Raw genomic sequence first — 18,033 nt, 5'->3', positions numbered from 1 at the left:
TGATAAGGTTTAAAATCGCTTGCTGTTTAATCATATCTAAAGACACATTCACTGATTACACGCAAATTTCAATAACACAAACGATTGAGTTTGCCGAACGGCAAAAGTATCTGAACGCAACTCACCACACTTTGTTAGCAAATATGAAAAAATGTTTCGTTTCAGTTGAGATACGCGCGCGGTCGCGTTAATACCAAAAAATAATAATTTATAAAATTTTTTATAGTTTAAGCAGAGTATAAAAAAAAAAATTATTTTGAAAATTTTTTTAAAATATTTGGCCAGCTTTAGTATGGTCGAATTAAAATAAAACACACAAAATATAGGTTTGAAATAGTTCAGTTATGTTAATAATTAAAATAAAAATGAACCGAAAATAAAATAAATTTTGCATTATCAATCTGCTAAAAGTATTGAGTACGATGTTTGCTTATGATAACAGTGGAAAAAAATTATTTTCATTATCTTAAAGTTAAAAAAAGTACACAGGTGCTTAAATGTGGGCTCTAAAGTAATTCTTATAGTTACAAAATAATAATAAAAATAATTTTTTTTTAAAAAATATGCAAAAAAAATATTTATTACGTTAACGCAATTAATGAATTTATTAAATTCAATAATAACTGTGATATTTAAAAAGCAAAATTGTTAAATGAAATATACGAGATATAAATTTATTGTAAAATAATTATATTAAAAAAGTGTTAAAATAATATACAATAAATTAAGAAAAATAAATCAAGTATTTCCAAATAAAAAATAATATAAAATATTAATTTCTTAATATTTATTAAGAAATAAATATAAAATGTGACCTCTTTTCGATTGTTCACTAAAATCTCAGTTAAAAATAAACTGAAAGTTCAATCGCACAAATCTTCTTATAAATTTTACAATATTATTTTATTGTGTTTATAGTGATTGTGTCTAACGAATTGTGAACATTTGTCAAAAATGCTAATTTCATACCATATATTTTTTAATAATAAATATTGTAATTATTGTTTTTTAGCTTATTTACTTTGTGTGTAAACAAACGAAATTTGCATTTGAGTTAAACAAATTTTACACCACATCGATGTGTTAGATAGTTCAACGCACATTAATTCAACGAGAATAACAACAATAAGCACACATTGTTGTTTATTGTTTGTATCTTATAACTTCAATTGTTGCCTTTATTTGCTGCTACTGCATTTGTCAATTCGAAATGTTAAAACGCGATGATATCAAAAATACATTGGCCTTGAATTTGAAAGTGCCGAAAATCATATTCTGTGAAATTTCATATCGGAATATATTTAGTATGCATAACATTTTACTAAAATACAAAATTTTCTAAATACAAATAAAAAATCACATCGAAAAAAACTCTGTAGGTTTAATTATTTCGAAATATCATTATTATTTAATATCGATTTATTAGGTCTTTATATGTGGAATGAATGGCCAACCTATTGTCATTACAGATAATCTAATTCTATTTCATTGAAACATATAAATTTGCACAAGTTAATAAGCCTATTTTTTTATCCCCAACATTTTTATTGCCTGGCGTAAATACTTTGGTCCCGTTTGAAGTTGTGATATAAAAATAAACCAAGGGTCGAAATAAATTGGTCACTTGGATTAACCAAACTTCAACTAATGACTTTTGTAAATGATGTGAAGGATTTCTTCTATGTAATAAATAATATTTATTGTTAACAGTGTTTCTCTTCTTCGTATCTCTTAAAAGTCTCTGCTATTTAAAATAAAGTGTTTTTTTTTCTATGATTGATTTTCATAAGGGAAATCAACAAAGGTCCAGCTTAGGGTGCAATAAAATGTGCACATTTTTATATTTCCATGATTTTTTCCTATAATATGCATATACGCTACACGAACTAAAGAACTATTATTGAAAAATAAGAATAGATAATGATATATAATAACAATAATGATGATAATGAATAGTCAAGAATTTAAGAAAACTGAAGGAAATCAATGAAATCAGTGAGTTACAAAATAATCTCCGCAAATAATAAAATAATAAGTACAGATATCTAATATCAATAATGATGATGATTAGATGTCAAAAGATTAAGAAAATTTAAAAAAAACACTAAAATCAGTGGGATCCAAGATAAATCACACAAAAAATAGTAGAACGAGTACTAAAACAATATGAATGCAATAAAATACAATACACTTAGTCACAGTCACGTTTGAATTTTCTTTTTTTTTACTTAGTTACAATAGATGATTTGATAGATGATATCAATATTGTTCCAACGTGTTTGCCAATGTTCAACTCTACTTGGTAGTGGTATATAAATGATTTCAAAATGTAAATCCAAGCATTCTTGAGTACAAAATCTTTTTTAACAATAAGTTTCTAAATAATTTGTCCTCAGTATATAGCATAGTATTTATTACATATATAGTTTGTATATAGTATGTTTGCCGCTGTTTGAACTATTTTGTTAATAACATTTGTCAATTTCAAAGTGATTAAAGTATCTTTGAACTTTTCCAATGTATACTGTAATACAGATATCAATCAATGAAAGAAAGATTATATACTTTCAAAAACCAAAAATTATCTATAAAAGACGCACATACTGCCACAAATTCAGGATTACATCTATTTTAAATAAAAACTCCTAATACGTAGGTTAGGCATACGTGTTAACCTGTTACAGATTTCACATAAGCATATTATGAGTCTACCATGTTTTCCTAGGGCTCATGTTCTTAGAAGTCACCGCTCATTGCGATTTAGTAATTTAAGTAGAAACAATTTTTTTGATGGTGCAGTGCATTCATTAAGAAAAGTCACTAGCAACCACTAATAGCATCCTAAAAAAAAGGCTAGCCGTAGTATTACTATGTATTTTGTTGTTCCTTCATTTTCCTACTCTACTGAAATTTTACTTTACATTCTTAACTCAAGAGTAATCTGCATAATTTAAACAAGTCTCCTTTCCAAGAACTGTGACCCATCTTCTTGCTAATACAGTACATATTCCCACGAATTGAGAGCTCAATAAATCTACCTCTCCATTTTGGCATATATCGCAAAAACTATCGATTAGAACTCCTAGTCTCTGTGTATGCCTGCCTATTAGGCAATGTTCGTTAACAAAATATGTTATATTACCGATATAATTAATAAATTAGTTTTGTAGTTCTAAATGAGGTAATAGACGTCTAGTTTATTATCTCATTTTCGTATTATGTGAATATTTTGAATAATGTATATAATATTGTAAATAAATATTTAAGCTGATTTTGTTAATAACCTTTAAAATTTAATCAGTCTCCAAACGCGTCTGTTTTGTATAATATAATTTTAATAAATTAAATATTTACTTGCATACTTTTTACAATTAAGGCTAAAATAAATTATTCTGCCAGTGCTGTAGATCATATTCATTTGAATAAATTTATGTTCCCCGATATAATGTAAAGGAAAATAATAAGTTCAAACAATATTCATTTATTCATTTAATTATTGGTTCAACTCATTTATTAATTACAATAATTATTTAAATTGTGTCTTTTAATGACTTATATGTAAATTGTTTGTGTCACTTTTGAAAGTAGAAGTAACACAATGTTTTCTGAACTTTGTCATTAACCCTTAGCACAGTTAATAAATTAAATCATGAACTTTGCATATAAAATTATAATTTGTTTATTTAATACCTGAATTAAATTGCACAACTTCATAATTTAAATGCGAATAAAATTCACTTGACCCTGTACCTTCGAGAAATCATCTTTCCGCATCTACATCCAATCCAAGGAAATTAAAATTTTTTTGCGCTCACAACTGGTTTGAGAAAAAAAAAAACATTTAAATTAGTTTTTTTTACTGTTTACTAATATTTATATTACGATTAATAAACACAAAAAAAATCGATTTGATATATGACGACACACGTTCTTTTTAGTCAATGTTCAATATTTATATACTCGAATGTACATACAATATAAACAAATTAAGTGATTATACAATTTCTAGAAGTAACTTTGCACTACGAACCCTTGACGATAATTACAGCCGCTAATGTATACTTAAATTTTAAAAAATATATATACATATATATAAATAAACAAATTTATACATTATTACGTGTTTACCTCAAAAAACAATTCTTTAGATATTCTATCATTTTTAAGCTTAAATAAAAAATATTTAATTAACATTATTTTAAACAATTAAAAACATTTTGACTCAATTTTGACTAATTTTGCTACCAAAGTAAAAATAATTCTGCTTAATACATTTTATATTGTTTATTTATATTTTAATCATATCTTTTTTATATATACTTTTTATATTATTTACAAAAAAAAGTCTTAAAAAAGTATGTATAAACAATCATCATCTACAAAAATTGTTTAAAATGATAAGAATGACATTGTACATTTAAAAGATTAACGACAAAATAAATTATGAAAAAAAATATTATTAAAATTAATTGTACACTACATTACATTAGATTAGATGCAAAGCAAATATAAATTAGCTTAAAAATAAAAATAAAATAAAAAATACGATTATAATCTAATATTTCTATTTATTTATTTCCATTTGACTCGAGGTAATTTTAAAACCCCTCTTTACGCCTTGACTGGATTATTGTTTATCACTTCATCAGACTAAGCAATAATTGACCTCAGATATGCATACCTCCCCGAGGAGCCTGTAACCATTCTGAGATCTCATAATGCGGTGTTGGTAAGTCTGTCAGTTTTCGAATTTCAGGTCCCTGAGGATGTCAATCGTTCTAAAGTACCATGGTACTATGTCTATTAAATTAAATTTTCATTTAAGAACTTTATACCCTATGCCAAGAAATCTAATTCAAATCGAAAAGGTGTGGTAATAGTGAGGAAATCTTCCGTTCAGAAAGAAAATTTTTTAATCAAATAAAATCTTGGGCTGAACATGCAGCTATTATATACTTATACACTAAGTTATATACACAAGTGTATATAAGTTTTGGGTTGATAAGTGTTATCCGAATTATGCTTCATCGAAATCAACCGTTGATCGTTGGTTTTCAGACTTTATACATGCCCGTTACATCGGAAAACGTTAAGATACTTTACAAAATTGTTTTAGACAACTGTAAAGTGAAGTTACAGAAACATTAATTTGATAAGTTTAGCAATACATAACTATAGTCAAACTACTCTTTTTCTACTTTGTCGTTGCCAACCATATCAGATTCAATCTCATCGAATCATAGCATCCAAACCTTGTATAATTTTTATTTTTTCAGTTGTTGATACGTATTCTCCTTAATGTGTAACTAAAGTCTATGATTATTTTTTCATCCCTGTTGTTACCAACCATGTCAAATCTAAACCCGTTGTATCCTAATTTAAAGCCTTACATAATTTTTACCATTTTTAGTTCAAGCCCATCGAATAATGGCATCCCAACTTTGTATAATTTTTATTTTTTTCAGTTGTTAATATGTATTCTCCATAATGGGTATATAAAGTTCATCTATCCCTTTCTCTTCCTCGTTATTATCAACCATGTCAAATCTAAGTCCTTCGCATCCCAGCCTTACCTAATTTTAGGTATTATAGATTGCCAGCCTTACATGATTTTTACTTTTTATCTTGTTGACTCGTCTTCTCTATAAGTCATTGTTCACTTCTTCTATCTATCTTCTGCTGCTCAATCCCTGCTCCCTTGTTGCTTGTAAACATTTTAATTTATAATATGTCTTCCGACGATAACTTACATATATAATAAACTTACTATACAAAACAAAATATTGACTTGAAAATAACGTTGTTTCGATTTCATGCAATAAACGAAATAATTTGCCCTGAGCGCATTCTTATAATTTAAACAAAAAATTATTCAAAAACCAAAATAAATTATGCAAAACAATTTAGTTAACCTATAGAAAAATCACATATACAGATATTTTTTTTAAAACAACTATTTAATCGGTCAATATGATATATAGACAATCTCTATATGTATTTGTATGACTTAATCGTTTATAAATTTTTTGTATATACATTTGTTGTTTTTAAAGTTAACATATCTCTATCTTTATACTTTTTTCTTATGTATTCTTATATATGTAAATATATATATAAATATATAGTTATATTTCAGCTTAAAAAATTATTATTAATGATTTTTATGGAATTTCTAGCTTCAAAATTCTTACATATTTTTCTGCTCATCAATTGTAAATCATGTGTATCGAACAGAGCATTTTTGTGTCATATTAAGTTTAAAATTATTGTTCCACATATTGAATTTGCAAATCAAACAAAATTATGTAGGTATGCTAAAAATACTAGCAACTGTTGTCTTAACTGTTCTTATCATATTAATTTAATAATATAAATTTTATTAACCTAAAATAAACGTAGATTATACTTTCCGCTTAGTTAAGTTCTTCATAATATTTAAAAGTAAAAAAACGAAATATACTATTGTTACTACATATATTGGCTTTTAGTAGAGATTTTACTTTAAAAGTTTACGGCGTGTATATAAAATTTATATCTTCAACTAATTTACAAGTAGTTAGACCAGAATCATACTGGTCTAAATATTGAATCATACTGGTTTCAAAAAAAATGTAAAACTAAAACGCGGTCTTAATATTTGAAATTATATTGTTAAATTCTAGTGATACGCATTTGCTTATTTCTTGTCCAGGGTAGGTGCAATTTATAAGTAAGCTAAGAAATTAATATTCTAGATGATTTCAGTAAATTAGGGGGAGTTTCATTGGAGAGCATCTTAAGCTTCCATAAAGGTTGAAAATGGTTTTATATCCTCTGAGTTGCGGCAACGAAATGGGCTACTAGCAGTAAGCGACCTAAAAGACCTATAGTACCCCTTAGTCAGATTAAAGTGCTTCACCAAGTCCGATTTCTTCAATGAAAGACAGAATAGTGCCCATCTTTCCTACTCTTGAATCCTTATGATCCATGAAATACTCTCCTAAGTCTTTCTTCAGCTTGTATATCAGTGACGGGCACTCCACAAGCACATGGTATGTAGTTTCTGTCTCTTCTCTACAGTATCTGTAGTCTGACTTGAATTGAATTCCTAACTTCGTTAGGTGATTATTCAATCTACAGTGACCGGTCAATAATCCCGTAATAATTCTTAGGTTATTCTTTGATTGTTCTTTGTAATTTTTAAAGCGTTTTAAATTGTAAGTTCCTAAAAGCATTTTATATTGTGATAGCCTTGAAAGCCTTTTTCAATAGAGTTCTCTTTCTTTATCCTCAGCGCCGTTCATAAGAATGGATGTGTGCCTACACCACAGCGAGGTTCTGGGCCTATCATTATTGAAGCCATACCTCTTCTTCCAAGTTTGTCTGCCATTTTGTTGTCTTGGATACCAGCATGCCCCGAAATCCATATTAAGTGCACCTGATTGTTCCAGCCGAGTATGTTGAACTGTCAATGCACTTCCATACCAGTTTGGATGTTGCCTGGTAGGATATGAGTGCCATTATAATTACTTGACTGTCAGTCAGATTTGCAATTTTACGGTTTCGGTAGTTATGTTCAAAGTTGAAACTGGCGCATCTATCTATAGCGTATATATCCGCTTGAAAGATGGTTATATTTTTTTCCTAGTGCTTCCCAGTATCTTTTGATAACCTAATCTAACACTGAAATTATTGTACTTTACTTTTTATTGAATTTTTAAAGATTATAATATAAATTAATATCATTTTTTTTTGTTGAAGAATGAGCCAATTGATAAATCTAAATAGAATTTTAACCTTTCCAACTAGCATTCTTCATGCGACTGTCACTTGCTGTTCTCATACAATTTATAATGTTAAACATCACATCGGCATCGTTAGCAAATTTATCTAGACAGCGGAACTTAGCAATCGAATAGACGCTGCAATGCAAATTCAATTTTGACTATTTCAATTCGTATTTATGTGACTCTATGTATTAGAATCCGCTTGTCTATTAAAATCCGGTTTCTGATACAAGAAATCGTTACGGCGTCTTTGGCAACGTTATTTTGACGGAGAGAGTGATCTTTATTTTTTTGCAGGTCCTTTTATCCTTTGAGGTGTAGACGTCAGCATAAACCATTAGTTCTAATACCTTATTCTACATCTTAACCTATATCCTGATTACAATTTTATAATCTAATACAAGTATGTAGCGAATCTTTTTAGTTATGCTGTTGATAGTCCAGGCTTAACATCTTATTTTTTAAACCAGCCCCGTTTATGATTAGGCCTATGTCTTCTACACTATGTTACAAACACCATGACTAAAATATTATACCCTTTTCGCACGTTACGTGAAAGGTATAATATATTATGAACAACAGAAAATCATTCAAATGAATTTAATTTGTTTAAACGTAAACATGTTAACTGGCATAAATATAGTTAACAAACAAGATTAGAAATGCATAATTTATTGAACTAAATTAATAAGCGTGTTACTTCATATGTACAATATACTATTGTATTTCAAGCAGAACATGTGTTTCACAAAAAAACAACACAAAATATTTAATAGATTATTAAAAGCTACCGAAACTTATCTATTGCAATTTGTGAGGTGCATTAGACTTTTGTTTAACAATCACGCAAGATACAATCGCAAGGAACATGCAACATTTTTTATGAAATATTTGTTTTTTTTATATATATATATTTTATTAATAATTAGTGTGAACAAATCATATTTATTTAATAACTATTACACTCTTAATTGTTGCAAAAACAAATAATAATTTTTCTGATTATTATCTAAAAAGTAGTTAAATAAAATATGCATAAATAAAACAAATTACAGATACTGGTATAATAAATTTAAAATGTAAAATTAAAATGATAAAGGTGATATTTTTTAATCATATAAAAAATAAATAATTCAAAAATAACAAAAATATCGTTAAACAAGAAAACATTAAATGAAAATAAACTACCTCAGATGTATGAATATTCACAAGACACAAGCACTTTAATGCTACCAAATGAAAGCAAAATGGACTTTATGATGGGCGTTTTAACGGGCGCCTATGTTGTCATCGCTGTTGTTGTATTTTACATTATTTATATTATAAAAGCGAAACTAGGTAAATTTTAAAGTAAATAAATAATCATATAAACAAATATTACATATATAACATCTTATGTATTTAGTTGCATTATGACTGCCTTTAATTTGAATGGCAGCTCAATTTTTACATTTTAATATTAAACATTTTTATTTATTCATTTATGTTATAAATTATGAAATAATAAATACTTTATTTAAAATAGACTTAAATCTTATATTATAAAATTGTAAAAATAAAAATAAAATAAATATATAGTAAATAAAAATAACATAATTTATGTAAATACATTTTTATATACATATTTCTTTATTTTTAAAACAACTTCACATTGCTGAATCTATCTGTAATACAGTACTACAGTAATTATCTAATATAACAAATATCCAATCTAACTAACGACAACACTCTGTCATTGACTATTCTATATAACGAATGCATATATAAATATTTGTATATATATTTATACATATTTTAAATATAAATATCAAATGTGACATATATGTATATATATATATACATTTATATACAGAAACTATCAAACCTATTTCGTTAAAATTTTAATGAAAAAGAGATGTACAATTTATAGACTATGTTTTAAATATAAACGGAACTGGGGTTACTTAAATGCAAAAATAATTTTTCTTTGGAGAAAGGAACAAATTGGATTTCAAAGAGCAAAACACTTAGAACTGAAACACGAAGGCAAAACTTGTGTACTTACAACTTTAAGATTAAGGATTTAGACCCGATAAACAAACGGATGGATACATTTATTTTCAATCAGTTTATCTTTTACTATAGTGTACTATGTCTCCCAATAACAGCCACAAAATAATTAAGTATATATTTCTTCAAATAATAAATTACTCTTAATATATTTAAAAAAAAATAATGAGTATTTTTTAGGTAGTGTAGAAACTTTAAAAGAAAAAAAAACACACAAAGATAAATAAAATATGTTAATTCTTTTAATTTGATGGATGGATAATATGCATAATATGGCATTATTGATGCGAAATGATCCGGGAGTCATTTGCTGAACTTTATGACTTTTTCAATCATTTGAAGACGTATCTCATATCAATAGTGTACTCATTGTTGAGTTCCAAGTATAAAATCAATTCTGGTTTATCCTCATAGACCAACTATTTAAAGTAACGCTACAGAAAATAAATCAGCAGCGTCAGATCAAAAGATCTTGCTGTCCACACAATGGGTCTGTTACTGAAGATTTTATATACATATTATTATCAAATTATTCTTTCAATAAGTCAGTAGTTGACTTTAAAATATTCACTGTAACACCTTTCTATTGAAACAAACGTCTAGCAAACCACACTTTTGAAAACAACGTTTCGTTCAATATAACTCGATAGTAACGAGCACCATTAATGATGACACTTGCATTTTCTTTATTTTTTAAAAAATAGCCCGATTATAATATCAATCCAAACTGCACCAAACAGTTCAGTTTTTCAGATATATGAGATATTGAAGGGGTGCCAACGGATTTTTCAAGTGATTTTATCAACTTTACTTATTAACAAACGCTTTGAGGTAGGATTAAGTGTCAACCTAAATAAAATTGTACCATTAAAAAAGGATTTTACCATTCAATAAAGTCGCAACAGAAAGAATCAATTTACAACTTCAATAATATAGAGACGTAAGTCAATGTCCTTGCACAAAATATATCACACTGATCTCAAGAGCAGCAAAGCTTTAAATATATAAACCAATGTAGAAATTATTTTATTAATGGCTAAATATTAAGTTTTTTTTTATGTTTATTTAGTAAAAATAAATAATTACATTGAATAATTTTTCACTCATTTATTAAAAATGATTTATTAAAAAAAATTTATATTAATGCCTATAACAGATCTTATTTATTTTATTTATTTAATTAGATTTATATAAAATACGTTAATGCTTTTACTTTATTATATTAAGTTTGTGTTATTATTTTATATATATCTACTAAAATATCTACTATACATATTTTTATTAGTTTATTTTAACTTTAAAATATAATAATAATATCATTTGTTATTAACACAGTAACTTATGATAATATAACGTTATACCAATAGCTTGAACCAAATTTTTGCATGTAATAATGTTGTGTTTTATTTTGTTGAAATATTCCCTAATACTCGAATTCTCTACTAGTATATTACAGATAAAAATAAGTTATTTTATGAATAACTTTCTTTCTTGATATATATTTTTTAGATTTGCCCGGAGTTATTAGTGATCACAACAACCAAAGACTAAATTCCAGCCATAACAATAATCAGAATGATTTTTCCGAAATATCACAGATGCGTCTGCGGCAGCTAATTGAAACTATATTAGCTGAAACATTACGTACACCAATCTTAAGCTCTAGTGCGGTCTCAGAAATTGCACTAGACACCCATAGCAATGCAGAAACAATACCGTATTCTAACGGTGATGTCAAAATGAACTCCCGTCGTCACCGAACCGAACACTATTTTGAACCAAAAGCCTATCAAGATTTATTGGCTACTGCTGTGCTCAACAAGGTATGTTATTAATAAAATAAAAAAATATTTTACCAAAATTGTTTGATGATTATGTTTTTAAGTCAGCTAAAGATAAGAACGAAACTTGCATATTTATAAATATCTCACCTATATAATGACAAAAGTGTATTTTTTATAAATGTATATAAACTCGGATATAATACATAAACTCATTAACCCCATTTATTTAGTTCTAAACTTATTATTACTTAGATCGCAATTATACACGACATCTCGTAGGGGTTTACATAAGGATTATTCACATTTAAAATATTCTAAACATATGAGAACTGCAATTTGGTTATATATTTAAAATAGACGTGACAAATAACTGCTTATCAAATGGCTGTATTTGTCTATACCCTGACCTTAATTGGGTCAGTACAACTTTTATTCTTAGAGTTATCAGGAAAGTTTTATCATTTTATACCATAAGAACTTGTTCTTGTAGAAGACTCTATCTCAGTATGAAAGATCTGTAATTATTGAAGTTACTTGATCTTACTGATATAGTCACCGTTACAGCAGATGTCAAAGAATTTATGATACGAAGAAAGAGATCGAAAGTGTATTTTGATTTTGATGCCATTAGATAATTTTTTTTTTATACAGAGATTTTAAAAACACGTCATTTAATTTACCAGACAATGAAATCTTGTAAGTTCTTTCAATGAAGTTGTCGTACCATGCCAGTGGTATTGAGAAATTTACTAGTTTCGTTTATTATCTTATAAAATCAGAAACTGCAGTGATACTACCATCTCTACGAATATCGTACCATGCAACATTGACCATATTCTCAAGAACTTTATTTTAAAACTGTTGAATTATATCAATACTGCTCTAGAGGTTCCGGCCCAAATTTGTACAATATAAGGCCACACTGGTTTTGTGTATGCAGAGTTTTAATCTATTTCTGATGAATTAGTCCACTAATGAAAGCTTCAATCTGAGTTATTTATGTTTTTTATGATACCAAAAGAAACTGTGTTCTTGTTATATTTTAATTCAGTTCTTTCCAGACACGAAGGAAACCTTTATCGTCATATCGTATTACAGCGGCGTCAAGTTTATGTGAATCTAGATCTATTTAGGACGATCAACGTTTATGTTAAATTCTCATTAATTAAAATGTTATTGTTAATATAGTTTTATTTATAGTATGTGGCATTTAAAAACTTATAGTAATTTCTTTAATTGTTTTTCAATTTTTCTTAAAGTCTATAATATTCTTAGTATAATTATTTTCACCTTAGAAAAGCGGTAGTAGAGGAATGAAAAATATGTTTGGTTATGAAATAAAAACCACTGGAAGGAACTAAAGCGGGTTTTTATTCAAATCGTTTAAGTTCATTATGCATTTTTATTTATGCAAAAAAATAAAAAAACTTTTTAAGGTAAATGGTACAAAGAAATAACACAGAAAACCTACCTTTTGCAAACACCTCCTACATATGTTGAAGGAAATAAAAATATATATAAATATAAAATACAAACTTATTCGTACATCTAATGTCAGTGAACTTAATACTATCAAAGGGAACCCCAAAGCGCTTACATGAAACATGACGACGGTTTCAAAGGGAAAATACATCTAAAACACTTGTTGAACTCAAAATGTTCGTTGTGTGTTAAAGATAATTATCGAGGAAGCAATAGAAAAAGTAAGCAAATAAATTTTCCACGTCAAGAATCTAATTTCGAGGTCTAACCAAGTCTGACATAATGACGACAAAATCTAAAAATGTAACTTAGATTTTAGTACCTTAAATACTGAACACACTGTCGTCACTGTTGTCACTATTTGCCTGTATCTGCACATCTAGTTCAGACTTTCGTTAAGTTTTTCATTGAGCATTTGTTTGGATTCCTTCCTGTTACTTTATGTAGAAAAAATATTGAATTTTAGAATTCGACAGACAACTCTTCTTTAAAACTATTTTCAATTATTTACAGAATATATTGCGTAAATTAGTTGGTTTTCAACTGTTTAGCTGAATAGACGTTTATAATTTCAACGTAAAAATACGTGAAGTACTTGTAGAAAAAACAAAATTTATATTAATACAATTAACTAAAGTCAAAAATTAATAAATACATATATATATATATATATAAATATAATTAATTATTTAAAAAACAAACATTCAAAACTGAATATAAAAACATAAATACAATGTAGATTTAGAAATGGAGGATCAGGAGCAAGACAAGGATTCAAATGTACATATCGATTTCATCCAGTATTAAGATAAAAAAGCAGTGCATTTTAAGTCTAGAATGCTTAAGCCTATTAAAATATTTATAATGTATAATAAATATGTGAAGAAATATAATACAATAAATCTGAAATATATATATATAATATACATAATGTTTATATAAATATATTATATATAATAAACATAATGTTTATATATATGTAAATAATGTATTAATAAATATAACATTAGTTTTACATATCTATAAATTTTATTTTAATAAGACTAATATTAAATATATTTAATATTCTTTATATATATAATGATATGCATAATAAATATAGAAAGAAAAAGTAATTTAATAAATCTATAACCTTTATTTAAACATTATAATAAATAATCTAAATATCTACATAAATGAATTTATAAAAGAAATATTAAAAAAAGAAGAATAATTATTTCTATTATTTAATTAAAATTAAATATTATATAATATGATATATTATATTATATTATATTATTAATATATAACATATTAAAATATAAAATTTATATTCAAATTTACAATATCTTTATTAATGTTTGCTAAACCAATCTTAAAAATTGCAAAATTATTCGCATTGACCTGCAATTTTTTTCTGCTTTTCATTCCACAGATATGGGTTATATTTCTAAAAATAATCTATATATGTGGTGTAGAGAGAACTCTAATTAAATTAAAAAAATTGTATTTAAAAAAATCGAATATATTTTATAAATAGATTTCTTTACATTTTTGAGTTCATTTTTATCTGTTCGTTTGTATATCCTTCTAGTTGAGCAGACTCTACCGGTAAAAAATGTTGGTCTCTTCCTTATAGAATAGTAACACTAAAAACGTTTGTAGTTGTACTTTCAACCTCGAAAACTATATTCTAAGCATTATATTTCTACCGACACCTTTCCAAGTAGTAAAATTAAATAATAGAAAATTTCTATTGCCTCATTTAGTAACCTGCCTTCTGAATATTTTGTTATTTGCATACATAAATCACGCTAATTTACATTGTACGTTAACTTAATGTAATTGTTTTCACCCTTAATTTGTAAAATACTACGTCAATTATTTAAATATAATTATTTATATATATATAATCTTTACAACACAGAAATAAATATACCATAGTTTCATAAATATATTATATTATATTGTTTTTAAATATATTGTTTTTTTATTAATAAATAAATTTTAAAATTTGCACTATATTTCTAGATTGTTGATAAACAAGGAAATACAAGATTATTTTCGGAAAGTTCACCAGATTTAAGTGCCAATAATATTGATGAAAACTTTAACATCGAAGAAAATAGTATATCTTCATGCAGTTCAGTCGAACCACGAAGTGAATGCAGCTACACCGACAATGAACAAATACTCAAAGTAAACATTTTTCAAAATTATAAAAATATAAAAGAAAATAATAATATAATATCTTACAGAACAATAAGGTTGATAAATCGCAACAACATAAAAATCTCGACAATTCACTGGGACGTGAATCAGCTTTGAGCGATTATGTTGCGAACCACACAGTACCATTACCTGACTTTTCTGCGCCGCCAACAGAATCTGAAGAGGATGGTATGTTATTACTTACAACTTTATTTGTACGGCATTATATAAAATATATTTTTAGACTTTGTTTCGGTGACCTCTAGTAAGATTGGTGATGCCACCTGGGAAGATAACTGGCTTTTTAGAAAGAAACGCTCATCATTGAGTAATTCTACTTCAACAACTGGATGTGGTATGTTAGTACCTGCACCCACAGAAGATATACGTGCTCAAATTGGTGATAAAACAGCTGATGAAATCAGTGATCTTTCAGAATTTGGTTCAGACACTGATGACTCATCAATAGATTTACTGCATACTAAATCAGTAAATAATCGTGTATTGAATAAACATGTTATCGGTGGTGAAAATACAAAAATGGCACTTGATGAACTAATAGAATGTGCTAGCATAGTTTCAGGCACACTAATAGAAGAAACCGAGCCCACATATACTGAAACAAAAAATGAACAGATTACACAAATTCTATCGACGAAAATGGAGACTTTCAATGAGCACGTGAATAATGTATCAAGCACAAAAGGTGAAGAACTAAAATTAGCAGACCAAATTGAGTGTGAACCCATATCAGGTAAGTCAGAATATTTTTTATTTTCCCATATGTAACTAGTAGTATAGATTCACACTAACATTAGTCTGTAAATTAAAATGAAACATTTTCCTTTCGTGTAAATTGCATAGTTCTATAAGCTAGTTTATCATACATGGAATACCAATCGAGCTTCCAGTAGAATCACAAAATGTCATTTCCAATCGAAGGAATCAAGTATCTTTGCATGATAAAAGAAACGACTTTGAGCTGTCGTTTATGTTTTCAGACTTAAATCAAATCGACTTGTGTGAATCGACTGATTACACTGGATATAGTACAATAGAAATTTTTGATGCAGATCCAAGTGATAATGCATGTGAAGAAACTGAACCTCGGGGTCCTTCAGTTATAGAAATTCTTGCTGCAATAGCACTTGGACCTATGATTGCCATACCTGCTGCGGAACAGGAAACCGTATTAACGCCGAATGAAATTGCATCTTTAAAGGAACTAAGCGATTTAGCTTTATCTGAAATAAATTCACGTTCGACAGAAAGAGTGCACCATACACTAGGTGTAATTCAAGAGGAAATGTCCGATGACGAATGCCAAAAAGAATACATAAAAGAAAGCAAGCATCTGTTATCCCTAAGTGAACTAAGTTCATTTACATCAAAAACAAACATATTTATCGAAGATCAACCAGTTTCTGAAGAGAATGTTCAGCTGCCCAAATACCAAAATATAAATACCGCAGTTACAAATACAGTTTTAGAGGTACAATGTGAAGATGCTGAATTACTGTCTACTTCATCAACAACTGATAATGTAATATGTGTGCAATCTCTTACTGCCGAAAATGTATCTCATAGTAAAGAAGTACAAAACTCAAAGGGGCTCGTTGCAATTGAAATAGAAACAACAATCCCCAAATCTGATATTAATGAAATCTGTGAAAAAAATAACATGAAAGAATCAAATGTATTAGTTCAGAATACAGTTGCAGAAGTACAATGTGAAGAAATTGAATTAGTTTCCTCATTAACAACAACAGAAAACGTAACACATATTCAATCTCCTTCCGAGGAAAATATATCTAATGCTAAAGAACTACAAAATTCACTGAAACTCATTGTAACTGAAAGTGAACCACAAACAAACCAAATTGATAAAGCTGCATCAAATAACAGAGTAGAAGAAGACAACATAATTTGCACAGAAGATGTTCCTGTAGTAACTTCTGAACCGACAATAATATGTGAATCAAATGAATTAATACCAGATACAGTTGCGAAAGTACAATGTGAAGAAATTGAATTAGTATCTTCTTTACCAACAACAGATAATGAAACATGTATTGCACCTGCTTCCGAGGAAAATGTATTAAACGTTGAAGAACTACAGAACTCACCGGAGCTCACTGCATCTAAAACTGAACCACCAATAAACCAAATTGATATAACTGAAACAAATAACTCAGTGGAAGAAGAAAATCTTATTTGCTCAGAAGATGTTCCTGTAGTAACCTCTGAACCGACAATAATCTGTGAATCAAATAATGCAACAGAATCAAATGAATTAGTATCAGATACAGTTGTGGAAGTACAATGCGAGCAAGTTGAATTAGTATCTTCTTTAGCAACAACAGATAATAACACATGTACTGCACCTGCTTCCGAGGAAAATGTATTAAACGTTGAAGAACTACAGAACTCACCGGAGCTTACTGCATCTGAAACTGAACCACCAATAAACCAAATTGATATAACTGAAACGAATAACTCAGTGGAAGAAGAGAATCTTATTTGCTCAGAAGATGTACCTGTAGTAACCTCCGAATCGACAATATTATATGAAGAAAACAACACAATAGAATCAAATGAATTAGTATCAAATACAGTTGTGGAAGTACAATGCGAGCAAGTTGAATTAGTATCTTCTTTAGCAACAACAGATAATAACACATGTACCGCACCTGCTTCCGAGGAATTAAACGTTGAAGAACTACAGAATTCACCCGAGCTTACTGCATCTGAAACTAAACCAC

General features: G+C 27.5%; 1 protein-coding gene across 1 annotated transcript in view; it reads left to right on the top strand.

The window, feature by feature from the left end:
• Positions 1-17,679, top strand: part of LOC119674125 — a 68,452-nt gene extending 50,773 nt beyond the window's left edge. The window contains exons 7-12 of the mRNA XM_038085249.1: positions 11,325-11,638; positions 15,092-15,259; positions 15,319-15,460; positions 15,516-16,025; positions 16,153-17,599; positions 17,667-17,679. Of these exons, the coding sequence (XP_037941177.1) occupies positions 11,325-11,638; positions 15,092-15,259; positions 15,319-15,460; positions 15,516-16,025; positions 16,153-17,599; positions 17,667-17,679 (2,594 nt within the window). The remainder of the gene's footprint in view (positions 1-11,324; positions 11,639-15,091; positions 15,260-15,318; positions 15,461-15,515; positions 16,026-16,152; positions 17,600-17,666) is intronic.
• Positions 17,680-18,033: the final 354 nt, after the last annotated feature.

Source organism: Teleopsis dalmanni, chromosome 2 (genome assembly GCF_002237135.1).
Source record: "Teleopsis dalmanni isolate 2A chromosome 2, ASM223713v2, whole genome shotgun sequence".
Taxonomy (NCBI): Eukaryota; Metazoa; Arthropoda; class Insecta; order Diptera; family Diopsidae; genus Teleopsis; species Teleopsis dalmanni.
Note: the sequence above shows the minus strand (reverse complement) of the source record. Positions and strands in the feature narration are given on the sequence as shown.